At 41.6% G+C, this 24,672-nt stretch overlaps 1 protein-coding gene across 2 annotated transcripts in view; it reads right to left on the reverse strand.

Moving 5' to 3' along the window:
- Positions 1–24,672, reverse strand: part of ankrd6b (ankyrin repeat domain 6b) — a 74,184-nt gene that overhangs the window by 35,957 nt on the left and 13,555 nt on the right. Inside the window, exons 2-3 of one of the 2 annotated variants that reach the window (XM_085372911.1) lie at positions 16,894–17,244; positions 5,860–5,958 (exon numbers count right to left, since the gene is read on the reverse strand). In XM_085372911.1, coding sequence (XP_085229037.1) covers positions 5,860–5,958; positions 16,894–17,019 — 225 coding nt within the window. In that variant the 5' untranslated portion in view covers positions 17,020–17,244. Of the gene's footprint in view, positions 1–5,425; positions 5,714–5,859; positions 5,959–16,893; positions 17,245–24,672 lie in introns of those variants that run through there. The other variant, XM_085372912.1, reaches the window with a different exon arrangement.

The following is a 24,672-nucleotide window of genomic DNA, read 5'->3' on the forward strand; positions in this document are numbered from 1 at the left end:
CTTTGAGAGGCTCATCATGAGGGACATTAAGACCCTGCTGCCAACCACACTGGACCCACTGCAGGTTACACTGCACCACCTTACAACTTGCCCTCACCCACCAGGACAATAAAGACACATATGTGCGAATGCTGTTCATAGATTTCAGTTCAGCATTCAACACAATAATTCCTCAGCATTGGAAAACTGAGCCTGCTGGGCCTGAAAACCTCCCTCTCCATCTGGATCCTGGTCTTTCTGACGTAGGCTCACGTGTTGCGATCGTGGCTCAAGAGTTGGCAGTTCGTCTTGTAATCGGAAGGTTGCCGGTTCGAGCCCCAGCTCCGACAGTCTCGGTCGTTGTGTCCTTGGGCAAGACACTTCACCCATTGCCTACTGGTGGTGGTCAGAGGGCCCGGTGGCGCCAGTGTCCGGCAGCCTTGCCTCTGTCAGTGCGCCCCAGGGGAGCTGTGGCTACAATGTAGCTTGCCATCACCAGTGTGTGAATGTGTGTGTGAATTGGTGGATCACTGAATGTAGTGTAAAGCGCTTTGGGGTCCTTAGGGACTAAGTAAAGCGCTATACAAATACAGGCCATTTACCATTTAGTGACGTCAGACAGTCCGGATCAGTAACAGCATCTCCAACACCGCCAAACTGAGCACTGGAGCCCCTCAGGGCTGTATGCTTAGCCCACTAACCGCTAACTCACGACTGTGCACCAATGCACAGTTCAAACCAGATCGATGATGACCCGACTGTGGTGTGTCTTATCAGCAAGAACAATGAGTCAGCATATAGAGACAGGGTGCAACAGCGGACTGGTTTAGCATCATCAACCTGTCTCTTAACATGGACAAAATAAAAGAGATGGTTGTGGGCAGTTTAGCATGTGTGCACATGCCATACGGCTAAGAGTGGCTGGCTTGGGTTTGAATCCGACCGCATGACATCCGACCCTCTCTCTCTCCCTCCACGTTCTTGCTCTTAGTTTATTGTCTCTGTCAATAAAGGTGAAAAAGGCCCAAAAACTAATAGATGGTTGTTAAGATCACTGTCCACTTTACATCGATGGATCCTCTGTGGAAATCGGCAAGAGCACCAAATTCCTTGGTGTTCACCTGGCAGAGAACCTCTCTCCTCCTGGTCAAAAATTGTATTGTGCATGTTCCTGGGTATCAGTATCAAATTTGAAATTCTAACCCTGAAATTCAAACAACCCTAGTTCCAACTAAGGTTCTTCTTTTTTTAGGGGGGTCTTTTTGTGTGCTTTTTTTTTTTAATATTAGAGCAGAGGGTGGGAAGACACAGCAAAAGTCCACAGGTTGGACTTGAACCAGGGACAACTGAACTACACCAGCACTCTAGGTCCTACTAATGTTTCTAACCACATCCACCCATCCACATTAAGGGGACGGCTGTGGAGCGTGTGAGCAGCTTCAAGTTCCTGGGAGTCCACATCTCCGAGGATCTCACCTGGACGACCAACTGCTCCAAGCTGGTCAAGAAGGCTCACCAGCGCCTCTTCTTCTTGAGGACTCTGAGGAAGAACCACCTGTCCTCAGACATCCTGGTGAACTTCTATCGTTGCACCATCGAGAGCATCCTGACCAACTGTATAACAGTCTGGTACGGGAACTGCTCTGCCTCGGACCGGAAGGCGTTGCAGAGGGTCGTGAAAACTGCCCAGCGCATCGCCGGAGCACCACTTCCTGCCATAAAAGATATCTACAGGAAGCGGTGTCTGAAAAGGGCTGGGAAAATCATCAAAGACCCCAGTCACCCATCACATGGACTCTTCACCCTCCTGCCCTCTGGGAGGCGCCACAGGAGCCTCCGGACTAAGACCACCAGGTACCGGAACAGCTTCTTCCCCACAGCTGTCAGACTCCTGAACTCTGCCTCCTGACATCTGACCCACGTTAAACTCATGGACTGAACATACACACACCCACAATGGACAACTGTACCCTCAAACACACAATGATAACATGGACTGAACCACCACTCACAACCACTAGCATTTTATATAGCCTCTGTAGAAACTATCTACACCCTCACTTATCTTAACTGCACTACTGTATAGCTCTGTGTAATTAATCGTTCTGTACATTCGATAATTTTTAATCCTACAACTGTTTACAACTTGCATAGTTCCCATTTCTGTATAGCTGTGTATCTCAGATTCTGTAAAGTTATTTATTTCATATTCTGTATAGTTTTTCATATTTATATCCTGTTCATAGCCTGTACATAGCTTGTACTCACTACAGCCTGTACATACTTATAGTTATAGAATATTCACAACATACTTCATACCGTGTACATTATAACATACCATAATAGACCCATTTCTGTAATATACTCACATATCTATATTATTGCTAATATATATTGTAATATATCTATATCACTAAAGCACTTCTGGATGGATGCAAACTGCATTTCGTTGCCCTGTACCTGTGCATGTGCAATGACAATAAAGTTGAATTCTATTCTTTTCTAAGTAGTTTTAAACCACACACACACCCACAATGGACAACTGTACCCTCAAACACATAATAATAACATGGAGTGAACCACCACTCACAACCACTAGCACTTTATATAGCCTCTGTAGAAACTATCTACACCCTCACTTATCTTAACTGCACTACTGTATAGCTCTGTGTAAATAATCATTCTGTACATCAGGGGCGGAGCGTGGGGGTGGCTTACGGGGCTTAAGCCCGGGTTGTTTTGTCAGAAGCCCGGGGTATTTTGGAGTGTAATTTTTTCATAGTTAGATGCCTGGCTGACAACTGTATAAAACAAAAAGTACACACAATATTCGAAGCACATAGTGCACACTGTGGGAATTTACGACTGTGCGTGAATCCCCCCCTGATATTGGTATGATCCAAGCTCAGGCACTAAGCGACTGAGCGAGGGGGCGGGGCAGCTGCTGCCCGTGAGTGCGCTGTTGGAGAGACGGAGCCAGCCATACTAAGGAGAGCTTAAGTTTGACCAGGTACCAAAGCAAATCATTCGTACCGTACAAATAATGTAAATATGACGGTGAATCACGAAAGATTGATATGAAACTGATCACTTGACCAATATTACGTTACTTGCTCTTCAAGTGAATCAACAAATGGCGAAATGAAAAGCCGAACAAATGCTATTTTTTTTTTAGAGAGTCTTAGCTTACGTGTGTTTATTTCATATTTTCAGTTCTTACCCTCCCCGACTAAATCGGTTTCAGTTATGTACTGAAACATAAGAATGGACATTCGAGGGTTCTTTCAAAGAAAAAACTCAGGTAAATGTTATTTTATATATTATGCTTTGTATGTTGTTCAGTATATTTCTATGCAAAACAAGAGGGATTTCAGGACACAGCAGGATATTCACATTTGTAACCAGATATTTACACTTTAGGGAGAAAACAAAACATTTTTACTGTACAACATCAATTTAGAGTAAATTTTTGTTTTAGATAAATATTGAAATATATTTTGAATTAGTTAAATGTCAGAATAAAGAGAGACAGAGCTGTCTATTTATTATCACTTTCATCATATTAAGGAGTACATATACACTAAGTTTATTGTTAATTAATAAGAAAACTCCAGACGATTCCATTCTGAGCTGAAGAAGCTTCTGATAGGTTAGTAGAGTCCATGTGAGTAAACTGGTGGCACACCTGTGGATGCCTATACACCAGAAAAAGAACTGTGGAGCTCCATAAGTGTGGCTCAGTTTGAATACAATTTGGTGCCATTTGCTATTAAGAAATACAGATAGTTTCTCTCTTTACTCTTAAAGTTAACAAATATGTTTTTTATATTTATCAATCTAAAAAAATAAACATTTAGTCTGATTTGATGTTACAATTAAAAAAGTGTTTTTATCTGAAGAGTAAATATCTGGTTTCAACTGTATATTTGATGATTGTCAGCACAAAGAGGGAGAGAGAGGAGAACGAGGACAGAACAGATGAACAAGAGCAGGTGAGACAGACATGTTAGTCAAATGGTTGTTTACCAAAAGTATCACCGTATCATAGGTCCTCATGTATCTCATACCTAATGTTTCTTTTTAGGTTTGTTATTTTTCAAATTCTGTATTTATTAAGTTCTGCAGGCTTGTTTGCACAACAAGGCTAAATAATTATATAAACTTTTCTCAATCTAAATAGTGGACTTTGGTAGAATTAAAAAATAAGTGTAGTGCAGGTCTATGATGATTTTTAGTGCTATCATCTAGTTCTGATTCTGGTTCTGTCTTGGTTAAGTCCTCAGTAGTCCTGATTTTGAACTGTTGTAGTCCTGTTTTAATTCTGGATCAGTTCTGGGTCTGGTCGAATTGGGGTTTAGTCCTCGTGTCTTGATACAGCCCTGACCTTGTTCTGCCTTGCTGCTTAATTAAAAAACTAGTTTAAGGTGTCCTGCACATGTGATATATATTTTTCCCTATATGAAGTCATTCTTTTTTGAACAGAGCCTATTAATCTTTCAGTCATTTCTACCCCCCCCCAAAAAAAAAAAAAAAAAAAAAATCCCACATGCATACTACTCTTTGGGCTAAGCCCCAGGTGTTTCAAATGTCTGGCTCCGCCTCTGCTGTACATTCAATAATCTTTAATCCTACAACTGTTTACAACTTGCATAGTTCCCATTTCTGTATAGCTGTATATCTCAGATTTCTGTAAAGTTATTTATTTCATATTCTGTATAGTTTTTCATATTTATATCCTGTTCATAGCCTGCACATAGCTTGTACTCACTACAGCCTGTACATACTTAGTTATAGAATATTCACAACATACTTCATACCGTGTACATTATAACATACCATAATAGACCCATTTCTGTAATATACTTACATATCTATACTATTGCTAATATATATTGTAATATACCTATATCACTAAAGCACTTCTGGATGGATGCAAACTGCATTTCGTTGCCCTGTACCTGTGCATGTGCAATGACAATAAAGTTGAATTCTATTCTATTCTAATTCTAATGTTTACATTTTTGTATATTCCTAAGGGTAATGAGTTATTCCTGACTATGTCAGTAATGGTTTTAATATGGTGCAGTTATAGCAACCACAGATAATGTTGTTTAGCCACAGTTTGTCCAGTGTGGTTCATGTGATGAAATGAAAGTAGTCGAGTCCCAGTAAAAGTTTCCACACTTAAGATCAGCCGTAAATGGAATGCTGGCCATAGAGAAGATTAGCAGTGAGTGACATGACAGTAGTAGTAGTTTGACATCAGAGCACAAAAAGAAAAAAAAGAGTAATGACTTCCATGAGATAAAGAACACGAGGGAGAGGCAAAGAACAGGGTCAATCCACACTAGAACGAAGCTGAGCAGTGGTTGAGTAGTAGCAGTGTTCAAGGAAAGATGGGGGGGTACAGATTTTTGTTGAATCAGTAGGACCAGATTTGGCTAACCTCTTTCAATTTCCCTGATCCTCCATGCTCTTTCTTAGCCTTTCTCCAATGGCTTCTCCCTTCTTCCTCATCGTCCTTTTCCTTCTTTCTCAGTCTGCATCTCTTGCTCCCCCCAGTGTTGGAGGCTGTACTGCAACCTGCTGCAGAGCTCATTGACCACAGAGAGTGAATTTGGCAATACCAGAGATCTGGGTTATCACTGTCTGTGGGGAAGATGGACTTGCATGCTGAAGGAAGACCCATCAGTGGGCAGACCAGAGAGTCCCATTCAAGGCCACTGGGGGCCATCAAACTACAGTTATGTTTGTGTAAAAAGCTGAATTAAAAAAAATTATTGAGAAGCAAAAAGAGAAGCAGCTATTGGTGACGACATGCTTAGGACTGCGGTAAGAGCTGGAACTGGACAGAAGGATGACAGACTTGAATCTACTCACATCGTCTTGGATGTCCAGGTTGCAGCCAGCTTTGAGCAGGACACGAACAACATCAATATGGCCTTTGTAGGCAGCCAAGTGTAAGGGACTTCTGCCATACTATGGACATAAAACAAACAGTAAGACAACATCAGAGTGCACATAAGATTATCACTGGAGAGTCAACTGAAAACCCAATTCTCAGTCCATGCTTTAAAAGTATAGTACACATTTTGCACAGAAAATAAACAGTGCATTACAGTGTGTTTCTCCCCAATATAAGGACCCTCAAATATGAATGTTATTGTATACATTTAGACAGTAGAATCCATATTTTTGCTGTATATATGTATATGTACTGTCAATCTGGGGCACGGTACCAAAACAAAGGAGGTCTGGATCAGCTCACTGTTTAAAAAAGCCATAATCTCTGATCCTATGGGTTAGGGCTGAACGATTATGGAAAATAATCTAATTGCGATTTTTTGCCCCAATATTGCGATTGCGATGCGATATGCGATTATTTTTTAAGGTATTTGTCTTCTGTATTATTAAACAAAGACAAGCAATACATCATATAGTATGGCCAATACTATATTACATTAATTTTAAACTGTTCTTTCCTGGAAGACAGACCTCTGTTATGATGACATGAGGTGATGCATGAATTGATGACTGACATTTTTATTTAACTACTTCAATCACAACAGTATATTTGAACATACACAATAGTTTATTTTTAGCTTACAAACATCTGAGCATAAAGTGCTGACAAGGAACCCTGGTGTAAACATTAAAATGAAAGTCAGTACAATGTGCAGATTGCAGAAATATACATAAAAAAAATCAGTGGCTTTACCACACTCAGTTTTTCAACATCTGTGAACTACTAGACAGTCATTCAATTAAAAAATAATATTAAATAAATAAAACTAATAAATAAAAAATACACACATCTTACTGATCTCTGCAGTCAGTAACATTACACATAAAGTGCAAACATAATAGCAATTGTATAAACACACACACAAACAATATCTTGATAAACCGAGCAGATATTTGATGTTTACACAACTACTTTCTCGCCTGAAAATATGTTAAAAGTTTATTTTGTGACCCAGAAAGATTAGTATGAGTAATTTTAAAACTTAGTAGCGGCCGCCATTGCTGGAAACTGGAGTTTGGCTGGGCCGCGCTATGAATTCTGGGATATGGTAGTAATTTGGACAGCCTTCGGCGCGTCGCTGTGACGTAATCGGTCTACAAATGCGGCCTCAGGAGGATGCAGCCCATGAATTGTATAATATAATCGCAGTATAATCGCAGCCTTTGCGGTTAGAAAATTGCACTTGATCATGTCGCGATATTATCGCAAATGCGATATATCGTTCAGCCCTACTATGGGTATTATCCAGTAGGCAGTGTAGAGCTCAGGTGGAGCCAATGGGTGAGGGGACCCGCCCAGAGCTGATTACCTTTCTCCTCCGAGTGTCTACCCCACTGCCTCTGATAAAAGCCGCCCCCAAGTAGCCTTGCAGTCCCAGCATTCATGAGCCACACCCGTTAAAGGAAACTCCCCTCTAGATCCCTCGAAGTCCCTAAAAGTCTGTTACTTTTAGGCTAGAGTAGTAAGAGCTGTTTATACTTATGTCCACCACTTTGACTTTTTAAATGTTCAATATTTTATTAAAGCAATTAACAGGAGCAAAGCAGAATCAAATAATAATAACAAAAACAAAACTATTAAAAAATAAAATAAAACAAAACAATAATCAAAGCATTTGAGTTATACTTTTCTATTTAATGCACTCTGACACGAAGATTTTTTTTCTAATTTTCGAGAGGAGAGATGTTGAGAAGAGACAAGTACATCCAGACCTGAAGATGCACTTATCTATGTTTTTGGTGTTGATAATAACAGTCCAACGGGAAACCACAGGAAAATAGAAGTTGTAATCTAGCAGGAAAACAATGGAAATCCTATTGCTGTTTCAGACTTATAATCTAACACAGCAAAAATGAGCAGAGAAAAAGCCAAAAAAAACACAAAATAGGTTTTTAAGTTCAGAGTTTGGACAGCGGTTAATTCCTCTGATGTCTCTGCTGGAATTTCAACTGTAAAATCCTAGATCCAAGAGTTAAAAGTTTGTCTTCTGAACTGCTCCTCTCGCAGAAGATAAAGAGTGTGAGTGAGAGGCCTGTTATTAAAATCCATCCATTCCTCTCCTGCTTATCCTTATCAGGGTCGCAGGAGACTATCCCAGCTACCAAATGGCAAGACAGATGGATAGATTGCCACTCTGTTGCAGGGCTAACACAGAGAGACAGGGAATCAGAGGAAGTCAGAGAACCCAAAGAGAACACACGCAAACTCCACATAGAAAGGCCCCAGCTAGATGGTAGAGTCAAACTTCCACCTTCTTGCTGTGAGGTAACAGTGCTATTCGTTATATAGTTTAAACTTAGACCTGATTATATTCTGATCAGTATTAAGCAATTAAGCACGGTTAACTGTCTGCGTAACCACACATAAATTATAGCCCCTTTTCTATTAGTACCTACTCGGCCGGGGCTCAAGCAATCCGAGCAGGTAATAAATGTGACGTGGTCAGATTGCATGCCACTGACTGGCTGGTCAGTGGCTCGTTCAAAAAATCAAAACCACAATTTTTGAAACTGGCAACGAGGGAAATGGCTCCAAAAAACACTGCCGTGTTCCCTGGAGTCTGATGAAAAGCCACAGCCCAAGCAGCAGGTATATCGTTAGCTTGATGTCCACCTTTGTCTCATATTAATTACATCACAGGACGTGCAGATGTGTTGCTATGATGACAAGCACACACAGGGTAGTACTGGGTTGTAATGGAAAACTAGTTGAGCTGAGTCGAGTTGTGTTGATCTGTGGCTAATCGATCCGGGTAGGTAATAATGAAAAAAGGGCTTATGATTCTGTTACAACACACTTAATACCATTTCTCTTAGAAGCTCAGAATCACGTATAACGATAGGTTGGGACACAGTGCCTCTCCCTTAGAGATAGGGTGATAATTTCAGCCATCTGGGAAGGGCTCAGAGTAGAGCAGCTGCTCCCCCACATCGAAAGGACCCAGTTGAGGTGCTTCCAGCATTTCACAAGGATGCCTCCTGGGCGCCTTCTCAGTGAGGTGTTCCCGGCAAGTCCCACTGGGAAGAGACCCCGGGGCAGACCCACATTGGAGAGATTGCATGCTTGGAAACGCCTTGGTGTTCTCCCAGACAAACTGGAGGAGGTGGCAGGGGAGAGGGCCTTCCAAACATGAATGTTTGCTTCTGTTACTACCAGAGCCATAATTATCTTGGCCTGCCACTACCTCTTAGTTGCCTCCGGAGTCCCACAAGCCAACCTACCCTAATAGGAGTCCTTATTGGCTCATTTCAACTCAGGTGTAAACACACTCCTAAACCACAAGGAAAGTCTTCCCAGAAGCTTTGAAGCTGTTATAGGGAAAAGGGTAGGCCAATATGTGAAAGCAGATGAGTGAATACTTTTGGCAATATCGTGAACATTCTTGCAGACATGACACAGTTATGAATATAGATATAATGAAGGCAATGTGGGATAACACTTTGATGTTAACCTTACCATTTTCCAATAACAGCAAGCTAACACTGATGTTAGTTCAATGACTAATCCTGAAAATTTCAGCATATAGCAGCAGCTTAGTCAAACCATATACTAACGTTCACGGGCAACTGAATAGTGTCTGTAATTGATAAATCTGTTTCCTAGCAGAGGGAGGACGAGTTGCCCTGTTTATTTAGAGTAAGAAATGCATACTTTATTTGGAAAAGCATAGTGTGGACTCAGCTTTCGACCCAAGACATATATAAAGAATGAAGCACAGCCCTAAGGAAGCTGTGTCAGTGGAATCCATCTGGCTCTACAGCAGCTCAGCTGTGATAGTGTTAAACATCTGGATCCCTGCAGCTCAGTGCCAACTTCAACTCATTATGTTTAATTGAAACATGCAAACAGCGTTTTCTTAAATGCAAAAATTATATAAATAATCTCAAGTATAGTCAAATATCAACTACATAATCTAAACAAAGGCATAAAAATGTACCTTCAGTCTGTCTTTTTGGAAGGTTTTCTGAAATTAATAGCAGACATGTTTTGCGCTGAAAACATGTTATGAGCATGTACACATTAATTAATATTAATATTAATAATATTAATTCAGTGTCTAACCTAACAACCCTCAGGTCAGTGGCTCAGAGTTTAATGGTCCATGTATATGTAAAATGTACATGGACCAAGTACACCCCATCCACCCTTTAGACTCACCCCTGTTTGCTGCAGGTATCACTTCCATATACAATAGAATAGCTGCCGTCAGCCTTCAGTAAGCTGTATAATTTAACAAGTCTAGTATCAGACTAAGTTAACAGGTCATCTGCATCTGTTTTAATACAACTTCTGAAGGCTTACTGCAGATTATTGAATAATCACCCCATTAGAGCACTTTGCTCTCGGACTGCGGGCTTACATGTGGTTCCTAGAGTATGAGCAGAATGAGAGACAGCGAGCCTTCAGTTTTCAGGCCCCTCTTCTGTTAAACCAGCTTCAAATTTGGATTCATCAGACAAAATAAACAGGAGAAGCTACAGAGTTTGCTTTTCTTCTCGTTGGAGTTTTTTGATCAGGTGTTTTGATGAAAGACTCCCGATAGCTTGTTCCCAGTAAAGGTTTTATTGGTGATTACAGGAATAAGTGCTGCTGTATTGGATGCTAGAAACACGTTTTCATTCACTCAACTTGAGCTAATCATCTTGGTAACAGCTCTGCCTCTTTACTCTTCGCAGTATGTAAACAGACTCCAGCTCCATGTTACACTATGCCAACGTCATCAGCACTGCTGCTGTTGTGCTATCAGTGTTTTTGTTTTGTGTTTGGTTATGTGGGCTTAACATTGTCAGACTTTTTATTCACTTGCTGCTCCTAAATATTTATATTGAAGGTCTGTTTTTAGGTGCAAATGTAGGTGAAATGTTCATGATTGTTAAACAAATCGATGCACTACAGAGCCATGTGTTAAACTATGCATCAAAGCAAAACATTTGTGTCCAATTTTTTTTAAATCAAAATATTCTAATTACTTGATGAATCGTTATAGTCCTACCCAAGACAGAACCACCATGAGCACTTGCTGCTTTGTATTTTCTCAGTCTCAAAGGAATACCATGATCTACATGGAACCAAGATGGCGCCGCGTATGGTCGCCCTGGTGCTTCAGTGCGTTACTTTTGTTTTGTTTTTGTGCATTTCTTCTGTGTCTGGGCACTCCTCTGGATACTCGTACACCAGAGAAGAGCTCCTTAACTACAGGACTACAACGCCTGTGGATTTATTTCCAATATTTGTCGCATCTGCGGCAGATTTACTGCTGACTCTGACCAGGAAAGCGAGACGCCGAAAGAGAGGGAAGCGAGCCGGCGCACTCGTGCGTTTGAGGAGACGCGGACTGCGAACTGCTCTTCCTGGGATCTTCCTTTCTAATGTACGCTCACTCGGGAATAAGATTGACGAACTGGCCCTGATGAGAAGCATGAACAGAGACTTTGCCTCCTCCTGTGTCTTATGTTTTACGGAGTCGTGGCTCAGTGAGAACATCCCAGACTGCGCGCTCAAGCTGGAGGGCTTCCATCTGCTGCGCGCGGACCGGCAGGCCGCTCTCTCCGGTAAGTCCAAAGGTGGAGGTCTCTGCTTCTACATCAATAGTGGCTGGTGCACAGATGTAACAGTGATTGCTCAGCACTGCTCTTCCTCTCTGGAATATCTTTTTATCCACTGCAAACCGTTTTATTCTCCGCGGGAGTTTGCTTCATTCATCCTGGCCGCTGTTTACATCCCGCCAGACGCAGATGCGCAGGCAGCTCAGTGCGCACTCGCGGAGCAGATACTGCACATGGAGCGGACATTCCCGGACTCTCTCATCATTGCTCTTGGGGACTTTAACAAAGCCAATCTGAGCCATGAGCTTCCCAAATACAAGCAGTATATTAAATACCCGACCAGAGAGGAGAGGACATTAGACCACTGTTACAGCACGATCAGCGGGGCCTATCGCGCGGTGCCCCGCGCTTCACTCGGACTTTCTGACCACGTTATGATCCACCTAATCCCCGCGTACAGACAGAGGCTGAAGCTCTCCAAACCTGTCGTGAGGACTAAAAAACTGTGGAGCAACGAGGCTGTGGAGGAGCTTCGCACGTGTTTGGAGTCTACAGACTGGGACACAATGAAGGCTGCTTCTAACAGCTTGGACGAGTTTACGGACACTGTCACCTCCTATATCCACTTCTGTGAGGACAGCATTGTGCCATCACGCACCAGGGTGAGTTATAACAATGACAAACCCTGGTTTACTCCTAAACTCAAAAAGCTGTGGCTGGAAAAGAGAAAGGCGTTCAGAAGCGGAGACAGGGACTGCTACAGAGAGGCCAAGTACAAGTTCACTAAAGAAGTGGACATTGCTAAACATCAGCACTCTGAGAAGATGCAGCAGCAGATCTCAGAGAATGACTCGGCCTCTGTGTGGAAAGGTTTTAGGAATATCACAAACTACAAGCCTAAAACCCCCCACTCCACTGATGACTTGCTCTTAGCCAACACCCTTAACGACTTCTACTGCCGTTTTGACGAGCCATCAGGCAGCCTTCACACCTCCAACGGCCCCAACAATAGAGGCACTTTGGACACTAATTCCCCCACCTCTCCCCCCTCCATAGAGCCATCACCACCTTCAAACTGTTCACCTACAACACCCCCCTCCTCACCCCACACAAAAGAGGATTTCACACCACCTCCTCCCACCACAACTCTTCATATTCATGAAGCAGATGTGAGGAAGCAGTTTAAGAACCTGAATGCTCGGAAAGCTCCCGGCCCAGACGGCGTGTCTCCTGCCACCCTCAGACACTGTGCAAACGAGCTGGCCCCAGTGTTTTCTGGCATTTTCAACTCCTCACTGCAGGCATGTCATGTGCCTGCCTGCTTCAAGTCCTCCACCATAATCCCTGTCCCCAAGAAACCTAGGATCACTGGACTAAATGACTACAGACCCGTGGCTCTGACATCTGTGGTCATGAAGTCTTTTGAGCGCCTAGTTCTCTCCCATCTCAGGACCCTCACGGCCCCCCTCCTGGACCCCCTGCAGTTTGCATATAGAGCCAACAGGTCTGTAGACGACGCCATCAACATGGCCCTACACTTCATCCTGCAGCATCTGGACTCCCCAGGAACCTACGCCAGGATCCTGTTTGTGGACTTCAGCTCTGCCTTCAACACCATCCTTCCAGACCATCTCCGAGACAAGCTTTCCCAGATGAATGTGCCTGATCCCATCTGCCGGTGGATCACTGACTTCCTGACGGACAGGAAGCAGCATGTGAGGCTGGGAAAGAATGTCTCGGACTCCCGGACCATCAGCACCGGCTCCCCTCAGGGCTGTGTTCTTTCTCCTCTGCTCTTCTCCCTGTACACCAACTGCTGCACCTCCACCCACCAGTCTGTCAATCTAATCAAGTTTGCAGATGACACCACCGTTATTGGGCTCATCTCTGACGGGGATGAGTCTGCCTACAGGAGGGAGGTTGAACGTCTGGTGTCCTGGTGCAGCCACAACAACCTGGTGCTGAATGCCCAGAAGACAGTGGAGATTATTGTGGACTTCAGGAAGCACACAGCCCCACTCCCCCCCATCATCCTGACTGACACCCCCATCACCTCTGTGGACTCATTCCGCTTCCTGGGTACCACCATCACTCAGGACCTGAAGTGGGAGCCCACCATCACCTCCGTCATCAAGAAAGCCCAGCAGAGGATGTACTTCCTGAGGCAGCTGAAGAAATTCAACCTGCCAACACGGACGATGATGCAGTTCTACACTGCAATCATCGAGTCCATCCTCACCTCCTCCATCACCGTGTGGTACGCTGGAGCCACTATCAGGGACAAACAGAGACTGCAGCGTGTTGTGCGCTCTGCTGAGAAGGTGATTGGCTGCAGACTCCCATCTCTGCAGGACCTGTACACCTCCAGGACATTGCGGCGTGCAGCTCGGATCTCAGCTGACCCTTCTCACCCTGGACACAGTCTGTTTGACCTGCTCCCCTCAGGCAGGAGGCTCCGGTCCATTCGCACCAGAACCTCTCGCCATAAGAACAGTTTCTTCCCCTCTGCTGTTGGACACATGAACAATAACCATATGACTGTTCCCACCACTAACACATGACCCTACGCTGTGTCACTGCATCATTCCATGTTTGGCACTGATCACCACCTGCACTCATGTATATATCTTTCTACGTAGCACTCTTAATTCTTATTCTCATGTATATATCTCATGTATAGCTCATGCACATATCTTTCTACGTAGCACTTTTAATTCTTATCCCTACTTTTATTTTTTCATGTCTATTTAAGTGCTATTTATGACACTATTTAAGTGCTATTTATGACACTATGTTTGCACTGAAGCACCGCAGCAATTTCCTAATGTTGTAAACCTGCTCAACATTTGGCAATAAACCCCTTTCTGATTCTGATTCTGATACATCTGGTGTTCAGTAAGGACAAAGTTCTGTCTCTGCCGCCACACTGCCCATTTGACTGTGCCATCAACCTTCTACCAGGAGTCACACTACCCACCAGTAGTTTATACAACCTCTCTCAGCCAGAAAGAGAGGCCATGGAAAAATACACGGAAATGCTTAGCAGCAAGAATCATCCAGCCATCTTCTGCTCTGGTTACTGTTAGGGTTTTTTTTATTGCCAAACCAAAAAACATGACACTGATGCCTTTTTCCACTTGTACCTACTTGGCTCAACTTCGCCTGACTCAACTTGATTTGACTGGGTTTTTAGGGTTTTCCATTAAGGGGTACCACTTGGTACCAGGTACTTTTTTAGCACCTGTTCTGATAGGTTCCAAGTGAATTGAGTCCATCCAAAAATGTGACGTCAACAGACTCCATGCCATAAATTGCCCAGTCAATCGCGTTACTCGATGATTCGTGAGTGTGATTCCTATATAGAAATCAAAAACCAACATTTTTGAAACCCAAAAGTGAAGGAAATGGCTGCACAAAATCCAAGATCGTGGTCCCCAAGTCTAACAACAAGCCATAGACTTAGCAGAAGGTATACCATCTCAGCTTGAGTCGAGTCAAGCCGAGTAGGTACTAGTGTAAAATAAGCTTAAGACCTTGTATAGATTAACATGGAGTTAATCAGAGCAGATCACCATTAAAAATAAATACCCACTCCCTCTCATCAGCTCAGCATTCAAACCATTACACAGAGCCAACATTTTCATAAAACTGGACTTGCCTACCACCTGCTTAGACTCACAGAATGATGGGTGGAAAACTGTTTTTAACACTCCCCTAGGACAGTTTGGGTATTTACTGATGTCTTTTGGTTTGACTAACATGGCTCTTAAAAACCATGTGTTAAGTTATTTCTTGGACATGTTTGCTTTCATATATCTTGACAATATTTAGGTCTTGTTCAAATCTCTCAGTAAACACTGCTGTCATATAAACCAAGTCCCCCAAAGGCTGTACATGAAAACTGAAAAGTGAGAATTTCATGTGTAACATTTTTGGAATATGTGTTGATGCAGGTGAAGACAGACCTGGAGAAGACCAAGGCTATGGATGAGTGGCCACTACCAACCACCCTCCATAACTTCACTCAGACAGATACTGCACTCACCAAACTCATCTCTCCCAAAGTTCCCATCTCTCAGTCCACAGAAATCGACATTGCCTTCCGTAAATTTAAGGAGCGTTTCACACCAGCACCCATCCTGGTCTAACCCAACCCCAAACTTTAGTTCATTGTGGAGTTAAATGCCTCTAGACTCCGATGTCAGTCCAGTCCTGTTCCAATATTCAGGACAAGAAAGTAAGCTTTGCCCCTATAGTTACTTTTCCCGGCTTCTAACACCTGTTCCATGTAATTATGATATTGGAAAATGCAACCTGCTGAAAGTCAGGCTAACCTTTGTGGAAGGGGGTAACTGGAAGGCCTTAATGTTAGGACTTCACACTGGGAAATAACCATCTTATCCAGCAGGTGTTGCAGGTTTTGATTAGATTTTGTCACTTGCTTACCTCCTTATGTAGAGATATTACTGGTCTCCATAGTTTGTTTTTTTGTTTGTTTGTTTTTTGCCTGTCCCGTTTGGTTCTTTTGCCATCAGAATTATTGTCTAAAGGCAAAGAAAGATGCCCAACGGATTTACTTTACCAAATGGACCATCCCGGCCTTGCCGTATTGGTCTATTTGATTTCACCTTTGATTCAAATCAAATGGTCTCCATAGTTAATAGGTCCACTATTATTCTGTCTTCCTGGAGTTTAAACTTATCTTGGATAGCGTATGGTCACAACTCACTAATGTTATCTGGTACAGAACTCTTCCCATTTGAGATATCCTTAGCTTACCAGCATTCATTAGTCCCAGCTCAGGAAAAGGATTTGGTCACACCATCTGTGCAGCAGCCCCTGCACAGATGCAGATGGATTTGAAAATATAACTGAATAGCACAGGACAATGAGCCCAAACACACCTCCAGGCTGTGCAAGGGCTATTTGACCAAGAAGGAGAGTGATTGAGTGCTGCACCATGGCCTCTACAGTCTCCAGACCTAAAACCAATCAAGACGGTTTGGGATTATACGGACTGCAGAGTGAAGGCAAAAGGGCCAACAAGTGCTCAGTGTCTCTGGGAACTCCTTCAAGACTGTTGGAAAACCATTTCAGGTGACGACCTCATGAAGCTCATCGAGAGAATGCCAAGAGTGTGCAAAGTAGTAATCAAAGCAAGGGGTTGCTATTTTGAAGAATCCAAAATATAAAACATGTTTTGAGTTATGTCACACTTTTTTGTTTACTACATAATTCCATATGTGTTCATTCGTGGTCTTGATGCCTTCAGTGAGAATCTACAATGTAAATAGTCCTATGTCCAAACTTTTGACTGGTAGTGTACATAATTATATCACTTACCTTGGTAACGGCTACTTTTGCGCCTTTGTTGATAAGCTGGACCACACTGTCAACTTGTCCTTTGTGTGAAGCTACGAGGAGGCGCTCGGAGAGTGCGAGGACCTCCGCTGCATCCCGCTGGTTCATGAAGCAGGGTGCTGTCTCCAGTTGTGGTTGCTGCTGTCTCCAAAAAGCAGCTGTAGAAATGGGCTATGACATGCTCTAACTCATAGTGAGCGCCAGTGCAGACAGAAGTCCCAAAGAAGAGCCCAAGAGGATGCCGTTTATTCTTCTGTTCTTTTGTTTTGTTCTACAACCTCTTCACACTACCAGGGTTCCTCCTCTTCATCCTGACAGCTGTTTGGAAGAGAACTGGAAACAAGCCATAGCAGGTTATCAACCAGGAAAACCAGACAGTGACACCACTATTCTTCAGGTTTCTTGGCCTATGTACATTTCTGGTAGAATCAAGTGAGTTGAACAGAAATAATCTAGTGAGAGCGTAAAACCCCAAAACAGGGGTCAAATTTGATAATTTAATGACTGGTTTGCTGAGAAGCAAGCCCTTAATACACACTGAAACTAGCTCAAACAGCTGTAAACTAAATGAATATTTAAGTTTTCAAACATTACTTAAATTAACTTTCTTTACATATGTCACTGGAAAGAAAGTCACACAATAAATCTGATTTAAAAAAATTAAATAGGGCTGCACTGATCCATACAGTATTTTACATAAAAAGAAGGTAAAAGATATAGAAACACAAAAGAGCTGTAGAGATTAAACAATAAAAAAGGACATAAAAAGTAGCTAAAAAACACAGTCAACACCTTACACTGGGTCAAAGTCAGGGAGTAAAACTGTGTTTTTAAACGTCATTTCGAAACAGCCTGCCCGATGTACAATGGTAAATAATTCCATAATTTTGGGGCTGCAACTGCAAAAGTTCTGTCACCTCTGAGTTTGTGTTGCATTTTTGTACCAAGCAAAAGGATCTGGTCTGCTGACCTGAGAGCAAGAGACAGGACATGTGGGCGCAGCGGTTCAGACAGATAAAATGGGGCACAACCATTAGAGAGACTTAAAGACAAATAAAACAATTTTAAAATGGACTGGTAAAACACTTGAAGCTAAAATCTGAGTGATGTGCTCCCGCTTGCTTGCACTAGATAAAAAAAATCGAGCAGCAGCATTTTGCACAAGCTGAAGGTGAGCAATGGAGGCTTGGTGGATTCCTATAAAAACAATCCAATACCAATACCTTGGCTTGGTATTACAAATACCAAGTACAGATTTAATATCAATGTTAAATAAATAAGCTACAGTCCTTACTGTAAGGAAGAGTTTGGAAATAATTTTATGTGTAAGCCAAGACCAGTCTCAACTTAAGCAGCTGCAAATCTCTGTAAAATCAAATATAACAAATACATTAAATAACATAAATTTACTGCTCTTTACTAGTAAAATAAATGGCAACATGCCAGACATAAATTAAACGAAAGTCATTTGAGTAATTATGCTGCTGTCATTTAAAGTCATACTACTTACTCTCCTTGTTCCTCCTTGCACACACGTGTTTGAAGGTGATAAGAGAAAACTCAAGCGAAATAACAACTGAGTTGATGACAAAATGTTATGTTACTGCAAGCAGATGTTTCACTAAACCAACATCCCTCTAGCTTCTACATTATTCAATGTTTCTGACCAAACATGATAAGAGAGAAAGTAAATGAACAAGCGAGAGAGTTATGCCAATGAGATGTTATTTGATGATTTTAGTCATGTCAGTCATGTCATAAACAACGTACAAATACAAGTGTTTTAGTAAATGCCTCCAAATTGAAACTTTACTGTTAACTGTCTCTAAGCCAAATTTGTCCTACTAATGGCTGGTGCTGGTGGTGAAGTAAATATAAAAACAACACAGAATTGAATTGTTTGGAATATGAATTGGGTCAGAAACCTAAAATTCCTAATCCTATGCTATAGGCTTTTGCCCTTGCATAAACTCTGTCCTCTGGTAGAAAATTATATCATATCATTTGTGAGGTGTTTATCGGCGCTTAAGTCAGAGCTGCAACGAGCATAATTCACAAGGTCTAACAAGCAAACCACAAATTAACAGCCGGCCAATTCAATTCAATTTTATTTATACAGCGCCAAATCACAGCAACAGTTGTCTCAAGGCACTTTATATTGTGAGGCAGACCCTACAATAATACATACAGAGAAAAACCCAACAATCATATGACCCTCTATGAGCAAGCACTTTGGGTCGAAAGGGGAAAGGGCGAAAAAAGGGGGAGAAAACACCAACATTTTGTATCACACGTCTCATGTCTTTCTGTGTCTAATTTAAAAATCTGATCTTCCAAACTTTTTTTCTTTCTGTCATACACAACAAACAGATTGCTACAACATTTCAATGTTTGTTACATGTAGTTATTTACTTCTTTGCAAGCCAACTCTGCTCAGGTCAGCTGATTGTTGTATTTGCTTAAATAGCAACAGAGACGTTGCCTTCTGGTGGACAAACAATGCAATGTTAACAGTCATAACTTGTTTGAAGGTTTTCTTTTGTCACTTATTGGCCTCTTAAAGTTAAGCTGTCCATGCAATCATAAGAGAACAGCAAACCCTGGAAGCCAGAACGTTTTTCTGTGCTACAGGTGGCACAAGAAATGACATGTTGGAGATGACAACAAATATAAAAAAAAATCTTTGTAACCTTAACCTCAACAACAGAGAAATGTATCACTACACAAAGAAACATGATCAGTAAAATTATTGCACTTTGTGATGATTTCTTTTTACATGGACATCATAAAAGCAATATACAAGCTTGTAACCTACGTTTTAGACAGGAAGTGAGAGAGAGTAAAACAGCATTTCCACTCAGCACTGATTGTACAGCTCTATTCCACAGAGGAAGAGGCATGGTCCATCTGATTCCTGAAGTCTATCTATGATGACAGTCCTATTTTATTTCTTTTTTCCATTACAGGAAACAGCAGAGAATGAGATAACATGGCACAGAAGAGATCAACAGGACCGATGCACCACAGGCCTGCATGGCTAAATCCAGAGAAGAGAGACACTAACTTTTTAGCCTAACTCACACATAAAATATGGCGGTACATAACTTTCTTTTGCCAGTTCATTCCACCTGACATCATTAGTTTTAATATCACTAAACCTTTGCACAACTGGGCACCTATAAGTTATTTAATGTGTATGATATCTTTTTAACATGCATGTTTGTGTGTATAATTGGGTCATTCGCTGTCCCTCAGGCTATGGCATGTCGATACAGTGGGAGAAATCATTTTTTGATCCCCTACTGTACTTGTAAGTTTGCTCATTTACAAAGAAATTGCTAAAATCTCTCATATTTATGGTAGTTTCCAATAATTGAGAGATGGAGTAACAACCAAAAATCCAGAAAAACACATTCAATTAAAGTTACAAATTGATGTAGATGTCCATGAGGGAAATAAATATTTGATCCTCAAGTAAAACATTGTGGCGCAACGGTAAGATTTTTCTTGTTCTTAGTCACCAGATTTGCACACAGCCAAGGAGAGATTTTGGCCTACTCCTCTTTACAGAGACACTAAATCCTTTATGTTTCTTGTATGCTGCTTTGGAACTCAAAGGTTAAATTCCCTCAACAGATTTTCTATATGATGGAGTTCTGATCTACCTAATGAATAAACTCTATCCTAATTGAAGACAGGAAAGAAAAGTCTGCAAAAACAATGACTGTGTCAATCGACTTCCTTACCAACAAACCACAGTACATTAAGGACTATGTCTGTGAGGTGGTGGTATGCAGCACGGGGCCCCTCAGGGAACATTGCTCCCTCTCTTTCTCTTTACCCTCTATATTTTGCACTTCAAATACAATACGAAATCCAATAAAGTGAACTGGTCACATAACACTCATACTCTGGAAAAGAAGGGGCAAAGTTGGCCCTATCGGCTGGACAAGCTGAGGTCGTTTGGGGCGTGCAGAACATTGCAAAGGACCTTTTACAGCACTGTGATGACTATCAGTTAGATGTCTGCTGGGGAGGTGGTCAGTAAGAGGGACAGAAAATGGCTTAATTATCTGTAGGCATCTGCCTGATTCTGCTCAAAATGCGTCTGTTGTTTTTTCTAGATGTAGATGGGAGTGAGTAGGAATTTTGACATGACCATGAGATGCTTCTCTTTAACATAGCAGGACTTATACCCAAAATCTCCATCTAGTCAGTAATACTGATAACCCATAATCCAGTGGTCCCCAACCCCCCTGGCCACGTACTGGTACCGGTCCGTGAGTCGTTTGGTACCAGGCTGTGAGAGTTGAGGCTTAGGTGTGAAATTTATGGTTTTCAGGGTTTTTATTGCTAACTTGGTTTCCCTGGGTCTTTTCCCGTGGTGTAGTTGTGTGTCTTATTTTGAAAGAAATATTTATGTGTTACCACAGCAACCAGAGAGCATTAAGGGGCAGAGAGGAGGATGTTACTTTCAGTTTAGTTGGCACATTTCAGGAGGACGCTACTAATAAAGTTACACAATTACACAGTGAATTTGCGTTTGTTATTATATTTACAAAATACCACAGTTTTTGTCTTGGTCGTATCATTTTATTCTGTTGTATTTATCCGCGACACCTTAAAGGCTGGTCCGTGAAAATATTGTTTGACATTAAACCGGCCCATGGCGCAAAAACGTTTGGGGACCGCTGCCATAAGCAACATAGATTTGTAGAAACCATGCAGTCTGTTATAAGACTTGGAGGTTTGAAAGTTTCCTTGAAACTTCCCCAAAAAATTAAAATAAGATCACACAAACGGTGGAATGGCAAAGAAAGCTCACAGGCCTATGTCACTACTCTCGGAGGCTGATTGACAGAGGCTGAAAAGAGTGCCAATGCACCATAGTAACATTTGAATGGCTCCCTGCTGCCAGGTGAAACTGAATTAAAAAAGGGGGGAATTCTCTCCCAGACCACATTCCTGTTGATTCTGCTGAAGAGTCTGTTCAGCCAGAGACCCATGCACACAAAGAAGCCTTGGCAGTCACAGTGAGGCTCTTCGCTCACAGCTAGACAACAAAGCTTTTGTGCAAACTTGTAGGAACTCAAAACTGAGTACAAAAAACAAGAAATGCCAAGCCCTCACTTTTCACAGGGGTCAGGGGAGGAAAACCTGCAACCTGCTCACTCCAGAAAAAAACATCCTTCTCATGCACAATCCATGCAAGCTGAATTTCTTAAGTTGAAAAGGGAAAATTATTAAAAGAGATGTAATGCCTGTATTATGAATAAATGTTTGTATGTTATTTCTGTTTTACAATTGTTAATACTGTTTATTGATTACATTACTAATGGGGTATGAAAAGTTGCTTAATCAAGCAAAAAGGTTCTTAAAGGCGGCAATGATGAAGTAAACTGCGACATGTGAGTGAGATGGATGTCAGGAACCCAAAATGAGATGATTAAAAGAATAGCAGTAGTGATAGCTGGAGGCCTCGGGGAAGGGACTGCACAGGGTCATCTAGTGTGTGTCACTACGGGTTAATGCCACATAAGGCCCATTATTTATGTTTTGATTATTTAATTTAAATGTAATAAATAAGTACACAATATTACAATAATTTACTGTGTTCTGGAGTTCTCTGTGTATTTTATGTTTCCTAGTTTAGTTTGGGTTTCTTCAGTATTTCTCGTCTAAGTTGTTATTTGGTCCTGTTCACGTCTTTGTCTTGTCTCTGTGTCCTTCCCTCAGCATTCACCCAGTTAGGTCAGTATTGTCTTCGTGTTTGTCTAGTTCCCTGTTTGCCCAGTCATGTCTCTGGATGTGTGTGTGTCTGGTTTCTCTCGTCCCTCGCTCTCTCTCTCCTTCCTCTGTTCCCTGGGTTCCATCAGTCTGTGTGTCAATGTGTGTGTTCCCTGTACTTCCTGTTTTTCTTCGATAGCCTCCTGTCTGGTGTGCGTCATGTTCAGTTTTGCTTTCACCTGTCGCACTCTCAACTTAGAAAATTACAAAAAGAGATTACAGCCTGCACATTTAGCTTATTAAATAGAAATAGCACTTTGAGACTCTCTGACTCTGAAGGTGAAAACATCAAAAACTCTAGCTGTATTACCTTTGTGCAATGAGGCAGATCATAAACATACAAAAATGAACTTGTGCTCTGAGCCACAACACTGCCCGCTGAACATTCGCCATTATAGTATTTAGGTCATGTGTTATGCTTCTGTGAGTGCTCATATCTGTAAAGTACATCTGTGGAGTCCCATGGTGCTCTGCATGAGCTTTCAATACACAGATACTATATAGCCTGGATTACCAATAGGCGGACCGCGATCATGACACAGACGCCATTCTTTATACCAGACCTTTTACTAGATTTTGACAGACCATTTCTATTTTTCCTATCCTGCACAACATTTCTCATATGCAATAGGGTTATTTTAATCTATGCAACCTTTTTCTTTGTCTTGTGGTTGTCAATGTTTGTACACAAGAAGCACACATACCAGTCACATACATTAAACTAAACAAGAGTTTTTTAAGGTAAAGAAATGAGATATTCTTTATAGCAAAGTCAGTCACCTGATCCCAAATAAACAAATCAATACAAAACAGAATACAAAGAAAGCCACAAAAAGCAGCAACTGAAGGTGGCAGCAGTAAACGCCTAGCAGGTTATCTCAAGAAAAGAAATACAGCATTTCGTGATATTCATTTGAGCTCTAGACTAAGGCAGTCATTGAGGCCAAAGGATTTTCATCAAAGTATGAAAAACAAAATATCCTTTCTTTTTGTAATATACCTAATATACACTATATTGCCAAAAGTATTCTTTTGTCTGCCTTCATACGCATATAGGGCTGCTCGATATAACGATATATATCGGATGACGATATAAAAACGTCTATCGTTTCATTTTACGCTATCGTTTGTTTCGTGGTGTTGCAAAATAAAGTGTTTACGGCAATATTTTTTCATCGTTTTGATGGTCACTGTAGTGGCTATATTAATTTCTTAAAGTTCTCTCTTTAACCACACTACAGACGGACAAGCGCCTATTTTTATGTGTTGTCGTTAGCAACAACGACGGTAACACCATCGCATGTCCGCTTGTTTATGTTCCACATAAACCTTTCACAATAAAGCTCAAGATCCTATTGAGACTTTTCAAAATAAACTGAATCACGTGAAAGAGAAGATTATTTACGGATGAGAAGTAAAAAAAAAAAAAGACGCCAGGTGCTAAAAAATAAACCTTAGACTCAAACGTTAGAACAGGCTTTTCCCAGCAGCACGCCGTGTAATAAATACTCACAAAGAAAACGGCGGCCGTTACAACTTATGTCTAAAAATGTATCGTTTCATGCATCGGTTAAAACACTCGACTCCAGGTACATAACGCCCAGCTGGAAACACTTCCCGCAAGTCGAGCTGCCCGAGATTGACAGAATTTACAGAAAATGTTACATTTTTGTGATTTATATCGTTATCGGGACGATAGAATTCTTATATCGGGATATGAGATTTTGGTCATATCCCTATACGCAGTGTTGGGAAGGTTACTTTTAAAATGTATTCCATTACAGATTACAGAATACATGCCCCAAAATGTATTCTGTAACGTATTCCGTTACGTTACTCAATGGGAGTAACGTATTCTGAATACTTTGGATTACTTAATATATTATCATGCTGTTTACAACTACATGAATGTGATTTATTACTATTACTGAAGGTTCGCGGCTCTGAACCATAGTAAAGGGACCTCTGGCTAAT

This window comes from Diplotaxodon limnothrissa, linkage group LG15 (assembly GCF_057381915.1).
Source record: "Diplotaxodon limnothrissa isolate DT_005_m linkage group LG15, D_limnothrissa_male_GT1.1, whole genome shotgun sequence".
Lineage (NCBI taxonomy): Eukaryota > Metazoa > Chordata > Actinopteri > Cichliformes > Cichlidae > Diplotaxodon > Diplotaxodon limnothrissa.